The 17,054-nt window shown below is 41.9% G+C and overlaps 2 protein-coding genes across 2 annotated transcripts in view; one reads left to right on the plus strand and one right to left on the minus strand.

The window, feature by feature from the left end:
• Window positions 1–10,737, minus strand: part of FBXL13 (F-box and leucine rich repeat protein 13) — a 201,586-nt gene extending 190,849 nt beyond the window's left edge. The window contains exon 1 of the mRNA XM_047752710.1: window positions 10,605–10,737. Within this exon, the coding sequence (XP_047608666.1) occupies window positions 10,605–10,679 (75 nt within the window). The 5' untranslated portion in view covers window positions 10,680–10,737. The remainder of the gene's footprint in view (window positions 1–10,604) is intronic.
• A 122-nt stretch (window positions 10,738–10,859) lies between these two features.
• ARMC10 (armadillo repeat containing 10) overlaps window positions 10,860–17,054 on the plus strand; it is a 30,591-nt gene continuing 24,396 nt past the window's right edge. The window contains exon 1 of the mRNA XM_047754184.1: window positions 10,860–11,304. Within this exon, the coding sequence (XP_047610140.1) occupies window positions 11,166–11,304 (139 nt within the window). The 5' untranslated portion in view covers window positions 10,860–11,165. The remainder of the gene's footprint in view (window positions 11,305–17,054) is intronic.

The following is a 17,054-nucleotide window of genomic DNA, read 5'->3' on the forward strand; positions in this document are numbered from 1 at the left end:
AGAACCCAGAGATTCTGCTAAAACAAACAAAAAAGCACTTTGGGAGTTCCCGTTGTGGCTCAGTGGTTAACGAAACCCACTAGTATCCATGAGGAAGTAGGTTCAATCCCTGGCCTTGATCAGTGGGTTAAGGATCTGGCATTGCCTTGAGCTCTGGTATAGGTCACAGAGCAGGTTTGGATCTGGCATTGCTGTGGCTGTGGCTTAGGCTGGCAGCTGTAGCTCCGATTTGACCCCCAGCCTGGGAACATGCCACGGGGACGGCCCCCCAAAAAAGTAAAATACATTTTTAAAAAAAAAAGATTAAAAAAACCACTTTGGAAATCTATCATCATCCAATTAGCCACCCACAGGCCTACCTGAGACCAGAGTGAGAGGGTTTATGAAAGCATCATAAGCTGGAACAGAAGCTGGCCCCTCTAGGAAATAGGGTGTCCAGGAGACCTCAGCTGGCACAGCAGCCGGAGGAAAAGGGCTCTGGTCCCAGGAAGACCAGACACAGGCCTGCAAACTGGCCAGCCAACTGCCTGCCAGGGATGACAAACCAGCGCTTTCCAGCAATGAATGCTTTTACGCCTCCTGTGCTTTCTTTGTATATTTTTTCTAATTTTCTACCAGTACAGTTCATTCAATAACAGTGTGGGAAAGCAAAAAAGGAGAATTTTTCCTATCTATAAGCCAACATTTCATCATTTTGTTTTTATATGTGAACTTTTACTGATTTTAAAAATAGTATATGCTCTATATAATTTTGAAAATTGAGAAAAAACACAAAGAGAGCGAAAAAAATCAGCCATCATCCTACCAACCAAAAATAGCCTCAAATAAAATTTTTAATTTCAGTCTTTCCTCAACCCATATGCTTTTTAAAAAATTAAAGTTAGGGTCATCCTATATATAGTTTTGTATTTCCTTTTTTTCCCCCTGGCTAATTATTATATTTTTTGTTTTTGTTTTTTGTTTTTTGCTTTTTAGGGCTGCACCTGCACCATATGGAAGTTCCCAGGCTAGGGGTCCAATCCAAGCTACAGCTGCCAGCCTACACCACAGCCACAGCAATGTTGGATCGGAGCCACGTCTGCAACCTACACCACTGCTCACAGCAATGCTGGATCCTTAATCCACTGATCGAAGCCAGGGATTGAACCCAAAACCTCATGGTTCCTAGTTGGATTCATTTCTGCTGTGCCACTATGGGAATTCCTCATTATTATATTGTGATCATTTTTCCATGTCCCCCCACCAAAATTCTTTAAAACATCATGTATTAAAGTTCATTGATAATTTATTACAAAAAATGTACATAAATATTTAAAATTTCATAAATAGTTGGCCACTTAGGTTGTTCCTAACTTTTTCGCATTATTGCAAATTATGATACGCGTATTATCACTATTAATAATGAAATGTAAATACCTTCACCTCTGTTTTCTTAGGACAGATTTCTACAACAATGTAGACTTAAAAGGTGCAATTTGAAGCTATTCACTTATTTTTCAAAATTGCTTTCTGAAAAGATGTTTATAGTTCCATTAGCAGCCAATGGAATTATCCATTTCACCTTGCCAACACTGAGAACTATAAAATTTTCATTTTTATTCATTGGATGAATGAAAAATAATTCATTTTCGTCTACATTATGTTTTTGTCAGTGAGATTAAATTCATTTTCTTACATTTACTACCTGCTCTAAACTGAATTGTGTTCCCCAAAATTCACATATCAAAACCCTAATCCCCAATGTGATGGTATTTGGAGACAGAGCCTTTGGGAAATAGCTTTAGATGAGGTTGTGTGGGTGGGATCATTGAGATGGAATGAGCGTCCTCATATAAAGACACACCTGACAGCTTGCTCTCCCTTTCATCCTTTGACATGGGAGGACACAGTGCACTGGCAGCCTTCTCAAGCCAGGAATGGAGCTGTCACCAGAACCTGGCCATGCTGGCACCCTGATCTTAAGACTTCCAGCCTCCAGAGTTGAAAAAAACAAATTTTCACTGGTTAAGTCACCCAGGCTATGGTTTAATTATGGCAGCCCAAGCCAACTGAGATACTGGCCATCTGTGATTTTCCATACATTTGATTTGTCCTTTATTGGGACAGGCTTCAGTTAGCTAGGGTTGCAAGATACATCTCAGGGGGATGGTGAAAACCAGAAAGATGGCAGGGCCCTTTGTCACACTTCTACTCATGTCCCCAAAGTCTCCCCTAGTCTCTCTCTCAGCTAAGGGTTTAAAGGGTTTTGTGGTTTGAAACAGGTATGGCAACAGTTAGTCCATGATTCACTCTGTCTTGGTCCATTTGGATTCCTATAACACAACGCAATAGACTGTGTGACTAATAAACAACAGAAACTTAGTTCTGACAGTTATGGAGACAGGAAAGTCCAAGATCAAAGTGGCGGAAGATTCTGTGTCTGCTGAGAGCCACTTCCTGGTTCACAGATGGCCATCTTCTCAGAGCCCTCACGTGATCAAAGGGCAAGGGCGCTCTCTGGAGTCTTCATTATAATAAGGACTCTAACCGCATTCAAGAGGGCTCTACCTCCATGACCTGATCACCTCCCAAAGGCCCCCACCTCCTAATGCCATCACATTGGAGACTGGGTTTTAACATATGAATTCTGGGGAGACACAAATGTTCAATCTATAACATGTTCATATCACTTCTTTAATTTTCATGATAAAAGAACTAATCACTGAATCCTGAAGATTTGGAAATAGGAATTTATTTTGACGCATGCGAGAACAACTGCCCCCTGTGTGACACTGAGTACCAGGATGGAGGTTCCTGAACCGTAGACAGACACACCCTGTGCCAATGACCCTTTCTGAAGTTCCAGTCGCATGGTGCCCATGAAAAGAACAGTCTTCTCAGAGACACAATAATCATTTCTGGGTCAAAGGTAATTTTCTTTGGCTTATTAAATATGTTAATATATCCTAGACCTGTACCGTCTAATATAATATGGCAGCTACTAATCACATGTGGCTACTGAGCACTTCAAATGTGGCCAGTCCAAATTGAAATGTGCTATAGGGGAATTCCCATTGTGGCACAGCAGAAAAGAACCCAACCAGTATCCATGAGGATGTGATTTCGATCCCTGGCCTCATTCAGTGGGTCAAGGACCTGGCATTGTTGTGAGCTGTGGTGTAGGTCACAGACATGGCTTGGATCCCACGTTGCTGTGGCTGTGGCATAAACCGGCAGCTGCAGCTCCAATTTGACCCCTAGCCTGGGAACTTCCCTACACAATAGGTGCCACTCTAAAAAGCAGAAATGAATAAATAAATGTGCTGTACGTGTAAAGTGCACAGCCAGTTTTGAACACTTAATATGATTTTATATTGAGTCCAGCTTGACAGGATTATATTTTGGATAGATTAGTTTGTCCAAAATTTATTATTAAAATTAACTGTAGGAGTTCCCGTTGTGCAGAAGCAAATCCAACTAGGAACCATGAGGTTGCAGGTTTGATCCCTGGCCTTGCCCACTGGGTTAAGGATCTGGTGATACCATGAGCTGTGGTGTAGGTCACAGGCACGGTTCGGATCCTGTGTTACTGTTGTGACGTAAGTCGGCAGCTATAGCTCTGATTTGACCCCAGCCTGGGAACCTCCATATGCCACATGTGGCCCTAAAAAGCAAAAAAAAAAAAAAAAAAATTCACCCACTTTTTTTCACTTCTTTCATGTGTCTATAGGACACCAAACTGGATAAATATAGAGAACTCAAGAGAAAACTTTGAGCTAGAGACAGCTTTAGAGACACAGCTGTAAGTGGTTGAAGCTGTTGAGGTGTTTTCAAGCACATGGTAGCTGCCCAGCAAATATTTGCTGATGAAATAAATGGTCTAATGGACCATTAGCTGACCGTTCTTGCCATCCCCCAACCCAAGAAAAAAAAGCTGGAGTCCAGAGCCTAACTTTGTTCAAAAAAAAAAAAAGTTACCTAGCTTGAATAGTACAGTCCAGCAGTCTTTAAGCTGGTGTGCAAACCTCTGGGAGCCCACAAAGGCTTTTCAAGGGCTCTGTGAGGGTGGACAGTAGAAAGGACCATTTCTAGATCCTCGCCTTTCCATGTATTCCTGCCTGAACTGGATTTGCCTTGGGACACATTTTACAATTTTCTTTCCCCATTTTTCCCTTTCATAATCACTTTATTCCACTCTAGAAAATAAAGGCTTATCTCTCATCCACTTGAAATTTCACTACCAAGAAAACCGAGGCAGAGAGATTTAGAAACTTGCTCAAATTCACACAATTAGTCATTGGCAAAGCCAAGAATCGAACCTAGGCGATCTCATAATAAAAGACCCTTATATTGCTTCTGACACTTTATCTTTCAAGTAATAAACCTCAACTCAACATAGAGTTCATTGGCTCCTACACTAGAAATTATAAAGGTTTAGGATGAATTTAACGCAGTGACTTACTGATTTCTTTCCATTTCCCCCTCTCTGCCTTCAGCAAAACCCACCTCACCCTAAAATCACCTTTCCTTGTGGATGCAAGAGAACTGCCAATGGCTCCCAGGGCTACATGCTTCCCCATGAACATCCAGAGATACTGTATCTCTGCCCCAGCATTTCAGCCAGCAGCCTGATCTAAACTAGTTTAGGTCACATCTTGCCATCTCCCACTATCCTCCCCACCACACTCCAAAATCACAAACATTGCAGCCAGGGAATTTGAATGTGCTGATTGTCACAAGCCAGTCAGGGTCCAACCCCAGACATAGGGATAGTCAGTTTCCCTGAAGCACATAGGCTGTGTGGGGAAGAGGTAGGTTATGGAATAAGAATGAAAGAACTGTTAGGAAGAGGAAAGTAGATGTTATGTACACAACTTGTTAATGTCTGGTAAACACCTGCTCCTGGAGAACATAGAAAAGAAAGAAGAAGGGATAATTGTAGAAGGGTTGAGACCCACTTCCTGGGTGATACTGTTGTGACCCACATCTTGTTTGTTCAGATAATACTTCTATAAGATTCCCCTTATAGAACCAAGCCAGGTATAGCTGATTGTATTTCCTAAAATGGCCATAACGGTGTCTCCTGTCCCAAGAACTCTTTTCAATTTGATACACTCCCCATCAAGAAGTGGGGTCTATGTTCCCTCATCATGAATCGAGGTGAAAATGTTTATGTTGACTTTCAAACCTAGATCATAAATGGTGATATAACTTCTACCTAGTTCTCTCCGGAGGCACTTGCTCTTAGAACTGAGCCACCATACTGTGAGGAGGACCAAGCAGCCCATGGAAGAACCAAGCCTCCTGGTTCCCAGGCCTAAATGAACTCCTAGTCAATATCTGGCACAACTTGCCAGGCATGAGTGTGAATCATCTGAAAAGTGGATCTTTAACCTCCTGCTAATCCACCTCAGATGGTACCAAAAAGAGCCAAAACAAGCTCTCCCTGAAAATCCTTGCAGGAATTTCAGATTTTTGAGCAAACTAAATGATTCATGTTGTCTTAGCCATATAGTTTTTAGAGTTGTGTTATACAGCAATGAATAATTGATATAGAAAGCAAACAGAAAATGACTATACAGCCAAATCAAACCTGTCATTCTATCCATCCCTAAATACACACATTATGAGAAAAAACACCCAGCCATGACTACCTTTAATTTTAACTTTTTATTATGGAAAACTTCAAACACGTATAAAATAAACAGCAGTATAATGAACCCCAGGTGCCCATCACCCAGTTTCAACAATTATCACCATTCTGTGATCTTTGTATTATCTATATATCCACCCATTTTCCCACTGTCTCAATGATAATTTTTAAGGTAAAATTTCCATGAAATCGATGCACAAATCTTATCTGTATAATTCTAACAATGGACACACCTACACCTCAGTCATTTTTCAACTCTCTAGGAAATTCCCTTGTGTAGCTTTCCAATTAAGCCCTCTGTATCAGTCACGGTCTAGTCAGGAGACAGAAATCACACTAGTAATTTGAATAAAGAACACTTATTCTATTCCGATAGCTAAATTTTAATAAATAATTCAAAGTTATTCATATTAGCAGACAATGGTTTTAAATTAACATGTTAAAAAACAGAAAATGATAGACAAAATGGATGAAAAGATGCAGAACTTTAATTCGAATGTATAAAAAAATCAAATGGACATTCTAGAACTCAAAAATACACCATCTGAAATTACGAACTTGTTTGATTCATTTGATGTATTTAGCAGCAGACTGGACTCAGCATAAAGCAGAATCAGTAAACTTAAAAACAATCAATACAAAGTATCCGAACTTAAGCACAGAGAGAAAAAGGGAATTTGGGGGGGAAAAAAAAAAAACAGAACAAAGCAAAAGAGACAAAGGCATGTAGGACCAAGGGGAAAAAAACCAAAATGCTAATATATTTATGATCGGAGTCCCAGAAGGAGAACAAAGAATTAGGTAAAAGCACAATTTGAAAATGATCAAAGGAGTTCCACTGTGGCTCAGTGGGTTAAGAACTGGACATAGTCTCTGTGAGGTTGCAGGTTAGACCCCTGGCCTTACTCAGTGGGTTAAGGATCAGGTATTGCTGCAAGTTGCAGCATAGGTCAAGCTGTGGTGTAGGCTGCAGATGCGGCTTGGATCCAGTGTCACTGTTGCTGTGGTGTAGGCCAGCAGCTGCAGCTCCGACTCCACCCCGGCCTGGGAATTTCTATATACCACAGGCACAGCCATAAAAATTAGAAAAATAAAAAAAGAGAGAATGAGCAAGAATTTTCTAAAACAGATGGAAAATATCAATCAACAGATTCAGTAAGCCCATTGAATCAAGCAGGATTTTTTTTAAAAATCAGCCTTTATTCAAGAGATTTGCAGGGAAACGATACCCTAAGTAGCTAGGTTTTATTCAGGGAAGTAGGTAGAGTTCAGAAGAGGTTAAATATACATGGAAATCTGTGATGAAAGATGATCCCTAGATACACACATTATGAGAAAAAGCTTGTAGAAGATGAGTTTCAGAAGAGTGCTGGGCATGGCAAATTGGGTCAGGTGAATAGATGTATAGGGCTGTGAGGTACAAGAGGAGTCATCCTAATAGTCTCTTTGGTAAGTAACCAGGTAAACGTGGGTGTGTGAGGCTCTCTTGCATCTGCTGGTAATGTGGTCGCAGGGGTTAGTGAAGGACCCCTCAGAAGATATCAGCCTAGGCGATGAGGAACCCTTATGAGGGCCTCTTTTCTCTGGGGGCAAAGCAGTGTGTGTGTGGCGGCAGGGGGGCGGGGGGGGGGGGGTTGCTGGTGAGGAAGAGACGCTCTTGTCCGGAGCAGGAACCAGCATGGAGGGTTATGGCAAGAGGAGAGTAAGCCAAGGAGAGTTACCACTTCCCTGGTGTCCCCTGACTCTCAACTCAAGTCCACTGGTGCTACTTGCTCCATAGCCCACTTGGACCGAACCATCACTCAGAGTGGCTTTATCCTGCACCTTAAATACGTTTGGCTTTCTGTATCTGTGAGTTCTGCTTTCATGGATACATACAACTGTGGATCCAAAATATTGAGGGGCAGGGGAATTCCATTGTTTCAAAAAGCAAAATTTGAATTTGCTATGCACAGGTAACTATTTACATAGTGTTTATATTGGATTGGGTATTATAGGTAATCTAGAGGTGATTTATTTGAAGATTTATACAGAGGTGATTTATACAGTAGGATGTATGTGGGTTGTATGCAAATACTATGTCATTTTCTATAAGGGTCTTGAGCATGCATGGATTTTAGTATCCATGGGGGGGTCCTGGAACCAACCCCAAGGATAATGAGGGATGACTTGTTAGGTCTTTCCAGAAGGCTCTAACTCCCCAGTTCTGGGTATGAGAATCGTTCTATCCCTCTAGGCCTGCTTGCATAGATTTGACAGTACGAAAATGGTTTCCAAGAAGGCAAATTGGTCATTCACAGATTTCTCAGATTCTTTAGTCTCCCCTTGGAAACTAAAATCCATATTCTTTTTATAAGTTTGGAATTTTGCACTATGAAGTCTTGTGCTAATGTATTAGATCAAGAAATGAGGGGTTCCCGTCGTGGCACAGCAGAAATGAATCTGACTAGGAACCATGAGGCTGTGGGTTTGATCCCTGGCCCCGCTCGGTGGATTAAGGATCTAGCATTGCCATGAGCTGTGGTGTAGTTTCCAGATGTGGCTTGGATCCAGTGTTGCTGTGACTGTGGTGTAGGCCAGCAGCTGTAGCGCTGATTAGACGCCTAGCCTGGGAACTGCATGCCACAGGTTCAGCCTTAATGAAAGACAAAAGACAAAAGACAAAAAAAAAAAAAGAAAGAAAGAAAGAAAGAAAGAAAGAAAGAAAGAAAGAAAGAAAGAAAGAAAGAAAGAAATGAGGTCTTATAAAAAGTTGAAGATACCAAGAAGTACAAACATTCTACTTTCTGAGCCCCATTTCCTACTTGTCCACCTCCCTCACTCAATTACTCTCTCTACCTCTCTTCATTCACCTCTTACAAACTTCACCCACATATCATTATTATGTCTTGTTCTCATTTCCCACCCAGTCCTTAGAGTCCTTGCTCCACCACTTCAGGCCCTCTCAAAAGCTTAACTTCCTCACCATTGCCCTTCCATAGTATAGGTCTGCCAAACTCCTATCCTGAATGAAGTCAGCTCTTATTTGTCTACCTATGTATGTTTCAGAAAATCATACGACTGGGAAGGTGTATACCATGTTTTCTACACATTTTCAAATATAATTGTATAGAGGTAAAACATGAATGAAACTCAAGCTAAAAACACTAAAATAGGAGTTGCCTTGTAGTGCAGCAAGTTAAGGATCCAGAGTTGTCACTGCAGCAGCTCAAGCTGCCACTGTGACTCAGGTTATTTCTTGGCCTGGGAATTTCCACACACCTCAGCTGTGGCCAAAAAAAAACCTTCTCAAAAACCTAAAACAGGAGTTCCCATTGTGGCTCAGTGGTTAACGAATCTGACTAAGAACCATGAGATTGCGGTTCGATCCCTGGCCTTGCTCAGTGGGTTGGGGATCCGGTGTTGCTGTGAGCTGTGGTGTAGGTCGCAGACACAGCTCGGATCCCAAGTTGCTGTGGCTGTGGTGTAGGCTGGAAGCAACAGCTCCAATTAGACCCCTATCCTGGGAACCTCCATATGCCATGGGTGTGGCCCTAGAAAAGGCAAAAAGACAAAAATAAATAAATAAATAAATAATCTAAAACAATACAGATGTATATGGAATAAACAATTAGAGTTCTCCCCTAAAGTCATTCCCCAAAACATTTGCTGTTAATAGTTTGCCATATGTTCTATAAGTGTATCATTTTCTTATAGACATATATGCACAAACATATATACATATAAAAATACATATATACACATATACATACAAATATGAAAACAGGTAGCTAGATTGTAGTAGATTTTTTTAAGCAACTTGCATATTTTTTCCATTTTTTAAAAAATTAGGATGTCATGGAGGGCCTTTCTTCTCAAAAGATACAGTATACTTTATTCTACACAATATCCCATTCCATTATTCACACTTAGGTTTTTACCATTTTCACTACGCAACAATATCATAATGAATATACTTGTACATCCTCTGGTTACATGTGCAAGTATATCCCTAAAGCAAACCCTGAGAAGTGGAAATGCTTGATCAAAGCATTTATTAACATTAGCATCCAAAAAAGAGAAGGCTGTACCAAAGTGTTCTCCTACCTGAATGGGAGGGTTACTACCCCAAGCTGGGCTCTCAACACTACCTGGCTCTCCTTCTCTTTCCTTCCCTAGACTTCCAGCTCTCCCTCCTTCTCCACATAACTACTCAAAATCCCTCTGCACCTTCCATCCCCACCCAAACATACACATTCTTGGCAAATATTTCACCCATTATGTGTAGAGAAAATAGAAATCACCAGAAGAGAACTTTCTTGGCTTCCTGTCTCCAAACCTACAAAACTTATCCACCCCTGTCTTTCTTCTCTCCTGTTTTGGCGGGGAGGGAAACAAGTCCTTCCTCCTGGTTGTGGGGTACTTTTCACAAAGGGATGACTTCCATCTAAAGGTCTCAGCTTCCATCCCTCAGCCAACCTCAGTGTATTTTCTACCTTCATCCTTCCAATGAATACCCAAACTCATCTTGAGCCAAATCCACCACATCTTTTCAGATCCTTATCTGAAGGATAGGTGACATTAAGATAAGGTGGTCCTTATCTTAGGTGACTCTCACCATAAGGGCACACTCTCCTACTCTTCCTCCTATGTCTCTAGGGCACTTCATTCTCAATCAATCCTTTAGTACTCAGGCTCTTCCTTGTCCAAACCTTAAATGCTGGAGTTTGGGGTTTTCTGTCCTGAGTTCTTTTTTTCTTTCTCCCTGGGAGATGTCACCCCTTCTTCCCTTTCAGCCACCATCACCCCTCTGTCGTCAACTCTCTGATGTGTATGTTCAGCCCAGACCGCCAACCTGTCAAAAGCTGACTTCATCCTTTCCCTTTTCATTCCTCCTAACCTCCATTCCCTCTCCCCGCCAAACCCTAGGCCCTCCTCTGGGAAATCTCTTGCAAGTCCTCCTTCTATGTCCGCTGCCACGTGGCTCCAGTACCTCGCAGACCTGAGGAATGTAGTTCTCCTTGAAGTAGTTCCTCAGCCTGGGGCTGGCAACTCGCAACGAGGCCATGACCAGAGGCACTGGTGAAACTGCGCTGCTCACCCGCTCTTCAAACCCGACTCAGAAGCCTCGCCTGAGCTGGGGGCTAGCGCGTCCCGGCGTTGCCCTGGCAACCGCACGGCGGGGAGGGGTGGGGCTAGGCGCCGACTGGTCCCCGGCCTCCAATAGCCTGCGGCCGCTGGCCGCCGGAAAAGAGGCGGGCCTCGGCCTGGCGCCAGCCCGCCTCTGGGCGGCTGTGGAGGCCCCTTGGGTCCTTTTGGGGCGTGGAGCACTTGCAGCGCTTCACCCTCGCCCCGCCCAGCCTCTAGGAAGCCGCCTGGACGCATCCAGGCCCGAGTGGGCGGTTTTATATTTTAACTGGGCGGCTTCCGGGAGGCGGAGCTCAGACCCTCATTTCCTTTCTCTCGCGGCTGCTTGAGCTCGGGCGGCGAAGGGTCTCGCTGGCTTCAGACCCGGCCCGCCAGGCCCAGCGCTGCGCGCAGCCCCAACGAGAGCATGGGCGGCGCCCGGGACGTGGGCTGGGTGGCGGCGGGCCTGGTCCTTGCGGCCGGTGCCTGCTATTGCATTTACAGGCTGACGCGGGGCCAGCGGCGAAGTGCCCGTCGGGTTGGACTGCGCCCCTCGCGGTCCGCAGGTAAGGCCTTGGGGTGCCTAATAGGTGGGCCAGCTGGGCACAGGGCTTTCTCAGGGTGGGGTTGAAGCCGCCGCAGGCGCTCATGGCTTTTCAGTGCAGGGGGTAAAATAAGGAACCCACCTAGGAAGGGAAGGAGGGACGCTGGTAAGAAGGGTGAAGTTGGGAAGCCCCAACAGGTGCTGAAGGGGAATCTTCAACTTGTTTGGGGTAGGGTTCATAGCTGCTTCCCTGCCTCCATTTCTTTGTTCAAAACCCCGGTTGAAAAATTGCCTAAACTCTCTTGCCTGAGTCTGGCGTCACAGCGGACAGATTAAGTTTTGCAAAAGCATGTTGATTGCCTCTCACGTTGAAGCTTGCTCTCAGTTGTTACCCAGTGTGGGTCTGACCTCTTGCTGCTCTAAAGCTAATAAAAAGGCAAGGTTGGTGGAAAGGAAAGTTTCCTTTATTTCTGATGCCAGAAATGGGAGGTGGGCACTTCTGTCCAAAGGATGAATGCCCCGCTGACAGTCAGTGGGCATAAGCTTTATATAGGCGGAGGGAGGGGCTACATGCAGAAACAGCAAAGTCAGCTTTGACAGTCTTCTTGAAATTGGTCACCCCTGGTCTGACCAGTGTCATCTTGATTGTTTTAAGTACAGTTAAGTCTGTACTTAAAACAATCCAGGGTGGGTTTGTTCCCATTTCTTTGAGGCTAGTTCTCTAAATGGTGGCAGCATATATCATGGCCATAGGCGGATCACAGTGCAGTTAACTTCTTCCACCTGGTGGGGGTTTTGATATCTACAAGATAGTTCATAGGATATGGCTCAGAATATTATCTATAGCCCTTGAGGAGGAACTAAAGGTCCTTGACTTTGCTTAATGACTAAATTGTTATTATTTGGTCTCATTCAACTGTCTTCCTTGGCTCGTGGATTTTCTCACTTCTCCGATTAAATTTATTCTTTGGCTAAAGTTTTCCCACAAACAAAAGGCAGGCAGAGGACATGGTGGGGGAGGGACCTTAGGGTGTTACCAGAGAGATTCATCTAACTCTGCACAGTGTTGCAGGGCCTGGAATGATAGATGAAATTCTGCACACTTTTTTAAATCTATTTTTTATTTCAGTATTCAGTTGATTTACATCGTTGTGCCAGTTTCTGCTGTATAGCTAAGTGACCCAGTCATACATATAATACATTCCCTTTCTTGTACTATCCTCTGTCATGGCTATCCCAATAGACTGGATGTAGTTTCCTGTGCTGTACAGCAGGACCTCATTGCTTATCCATTCTAAATGTAATGGTTTGCGTCTATGAACCCCAAACTCCCAGACCCTCCCACTCCCTCCCCACTCCCACTTTGTTAGCACCAGTCTGTTTTCTATGCCTGTGAGTCTGTTTCTTCCTGTAAATGCCATATTTTAGATTACAGATGTAAGTGATATCATATGGTGTTTGTCTTTCTCTTTCTGACTGACTTCCCTTAGTATGATAATCTCTAGTTGCATCCTTACTTAGCTTTTAAAAAGATGTACATTTATATCAAAGGGACAGACAAAGGATATACAAGTTTGTTCAGGGAAGCGCACTAAGAAAAGAAAGTCAGGGAAAGGTTTATTTCCCTTTTGGCACATGGAGAAAAAAACCCATTTTTTAAAAGATTTGGAAGTTCCTGTTGTGGCGCAGCAGAAACAAATCTGACTAGGAATCATGAGGATGCGAGTTCGATCCCTGGCCTCACTCAGTGGGTTAAGGATCTGGCATTGCCGTGAGCTGTGGTATAGGTCATAGATGCAGCTCAGGTCCTGCGTTGCTGTGTCTGTGGTGTAGGCCAGCAGCTATAGATTTGATTCAAACCCTAGCCTGGGAAACTCCATATGCTGTGAGTGCGGCCCTAAAAATAAAAAATAATAATAATAATAATAAAAGATTTGTACTTACCCTTACTTCAAAGCCTAATTTCTTTGTTTCAGAGATACCTCTGTATAAGTAATTAGTCAGGTGACCTGAACTCAGCTACCTGCTCACTTATGCTCACTTAAGATGATGATCACTAACAAAGTCTTACTTTTAAATGATTTTACAGCTCCCCAAAATCACATTACCTTGGTCAAGCAGCTTGACTTGCTCACAGTCCCTTCTTCCTGAAGTTACACATTTTCTTGGAAGAGGACTTGAGAAATACCCATCTTGTCAGCATCATCCTTGCCATTCAGAGGGTGATCTTTTTTTTTTTTTTGTATTAATTTTAGGTGTACAACATAATGATGTGACATTTGTATATGTTGCAAAATGATCACCATAATAAGTTGAGTTGACATCCATCATCACAGATGGTATAACATATAGTTAAAAATTTTTCTTGTGATGAGAAATTTTAAGATTGACTCTCAGAGTTCCCATTGTGGCTTGTCAGAAATAAGCCTGACTAGTATCCATGAGGATGCAAGCTTCATCCCTGGTCTTGCTCAGTGGGTTAAGGATCTGGTGTTGCCGTGAACTGTGGTATAGGCCAGCAGCTGTAGCTCCGATTTGACCCCTAGCCTGGGGAACTTCCATATGCCACACCTGCGGCCCTTAAAAAAAAAAAAAAATTACTCTCTGGCAACTTTCAGGTATACAATACAGTATTGTTAACTATAGTCACCAAGCTGTATATTACACTCCCAGTACTTATTTCCCATATAACTGGAAGTTTATACTCTTTGAGCAAAATCTTTCCATTTCCTTCATCCTCCAACACCTGGCCACCACCATGACACTCTCTGTTTCTCTGAGTTCAGAGTTTTTTAGATTCCACATTAAAGTGAGATCATTCTGTATTTGTCTCTCATTGTCTGACCTATTTCGCTGGCCTTAATGCCCTCAGGGTCCATCCATGTTGTTGCAAATGGCAGTATTTCCTTTTTTATGGCTGAATAGCATTCCATTGTATGTCTATGTGTGTATTACATTTTTATTTATACATTCATTCATTGATTGACTCAAATTTTTTCCATGTCTTGGCCGTTGTAAATAATGTTGCAGTGAATATGGGGGTGTAAAAATCTTTTCAAGATAGTGATTTCATTTTCTTGGAATAAATACCCAGAATTACTAGATCATGTGGTAGTTCTGTTTTTAATTTTTTGAGGACCCTCCATATTGTTTTCTATAGTGCTTGGAAATTTACATTCCCATCAAGAGTGCGTGAGGGTTTCCTTTTCTCTACATCCTCATTAACACATATTATCTCTTCTCTTTTTGAGGACAGCCATTCTAAAAAGTGTAAAGTGACAGCTAAATTGTGGTTTTGGTTTGCGTTTCCCTAAAGATTAGTGATGTTCAGCATTGTTTCATGTACTTGTTGGAGAGAGGGAGCCTTGAATCCTAACCACTAGGCCACCAGGGGGAGTCTTGTTGGCCATCTGCATGTCTTCTTTGGAAAAAGGTCCATTCACAGCCTCTGCCCATTTTACAGTCAGATTGTTTCTTTTCGTTCTTTTCTGTTGAGTTGCTTGAGTTCTTTATATATTTTGGCTATTAACTATTTATCAGATATATGATTTGCAGATATTTTCTACTATTTCATAGGTTGTCTTTACATTTTGTCCATAGCTTCTTTTGCTCTACAGATTTTTAATTTGATGCAGTTCATCTTGTTTATTTTGCTTCTTTTGCTTTTGGTCAGTCCAAAAGGTCATGTCAAGACCTATGTCAAGAAGCTTATCATTGATTTTTTTTAAGGAGTTTAAAGGTTTCAGGTCTTATATTCAAAACTTCAATCTATTATGAGTTGATTTTTTATGATAAAAGATAGTGGTCCAGTTTGATTCTTTTACATGTGGTTGTCCAGTTTTCCCAACACTATTTATTGAAGAGACTCTTCTTTCCCCATTGTATATTCCTGGGTCCATTGTCATAAATTAATTGAACATATTTGTGAGGGTTTATTTCTGGGCTCTCTGTTCTGTTCCATTCATCTATGTGACTATCTTTGTGCCAGTACCATGTGTTTTGATTGCTATAACTTGGCAGTATGGTTTCAAATCAGGAAGCATGATGCTTTCAGTTTTATTCTCAACATTGCTTTGGCTCCTTGGGGTCTTTCATACTTTCATACAGATTTAGGATTGTTTTATTTCTGTGAAATTTAGCATTGGAATTTTGATAGTGATTGCACTGAATTTGTAGATTGCTTTGGGTACTATGGACATTTTAACAATATTAATTTGTCCATTCAGTGAGCACAAATGTCTGTTTATTTGTATCCTATTCAGTTTCTTTTACCACTCTCTTATTGTTACCAGTGACAGGACTGTCACTTCCTTGGTTAAATTTATTCCTGGATATCATATTCATTTGGATGAAATTATAAATGGGATTCTTTTCTTAATTTCTCTTCCTCATAATTTATTTTTGTACAACTGATTTTTTAATATCGATTTTGTATCCTGCGACTTTGCTGAATCCATTTATTTACATTAAAAGTAATTATTGATAGGTATAGACTTATGGCCATTTTGAAATTTTTTTTTTTTTTTGGCTGTTGTTTAATTCTTTTCTCCATTCCTCTTGCTCTCTTCTTTTATGATTTGATGATTTCCTGTAGTAGTTATTACACTCTATTATAAATTGATAATTTATATTCGAATGTATGTATTCTAAAACTCTACATTGTTGCTCCCCACACACACATTTTATTTTTTTATTTTAAAATTTTTATTGGGGAGTTCTTCTTGTGACTCAGCAGGTTAAGAACCCAACATAGTGTCTGTGAGGATGCAGGTTTGATCTCCAGCCTTGTTCTTTAGGTTAAGGATCCAGCATTGCCACAAGCTGTGGCATAGGTTGCAGATGCATCTTGGATCCAGCGTGGCTGGCTATGGCTGTGATGTAGGCCACCAGCTGTAGCTCTGATTTGACCCCTAGCCTGGGAGCTTCCATATGCCCCAAATGCAGCCTTATAAATAAATAAATACATTTTATTGGCATATAGTTGACTTACAGTATTAGTTTTAGATGTATAGCAAAGTGAATCAGTTATACATATGTCCATTCTTTTTTTTTTTTTTTTTTCCAGCCATGATTAGAACACGTGGAAATTCCCAGGCTAGGGAATAAATCCATGCATGCCACAGCAGCAATCTTAAGCTGCCGCAGTGATGCTTAACCTGCTATGCCACAGAACTCCTCATATATCCGTTCTCTTTTAGATTCTTTAGCCATATGAGTTACTACACAATATTGAGTAGATTTCCCTGTGCAATAGAGTAGGTCCCTTTTAGTTATCTTTTTATATATAGTAGTGTGTATGTGCTAGTCCCAAACTCTTAACGTATCCCCTCCTGCTCACATTTCTCCTTTGGTAACCTTAAGTATGATTTTGAAATCTGTCCGCCTCTTTCTGTTTCGTAAATAAGTTCTTTTGTATAATTTTTAAAAAATGATTCCAAGAGTTCCTGTCGTGGCACAATGGTTAACAAATCCGACTAGGAACCATGAGGTTGCGGGTTCGATCCCTGCCCTTGCTCAGTGGGTTAGGGATCTGGCGTTGCCGTGAGCTGTGCTGTAGGTGGCAGAAGCGGCTCTGATCCCGCGTTGCTGTGGCTCTGAGGTAGGCCAGTGGCTGCAGCTCCGATTGGACCCCTAGCCTGGGAACCTCCATATGCCACGGTAGCAGCCCTAGAAAAGGCAAAAAAAAAAATGATCCCACATATAAGTGATGTTATGTGACATTTGTCTTTCTCTTTCTGACTTCTCTTAGTATGTAGGAGGGTTCCCTCTTCT

Source organism: Phacochoerus africanus, chromosome 11 (assembly GCF_016906955.1).
Source record: "Phacochoerus africanus isolate WHEZ1 chromosome 11, ROS_Pafr_v1, whole genome shotgun sequence".
In the NCBI taxonomy this organism is placed as follows: Eukaryota; Metazoa; Chordata; class Mammalia; order Artiodactyla; family Suidae; genus Phacochoerus; species Phacochoerus africanus.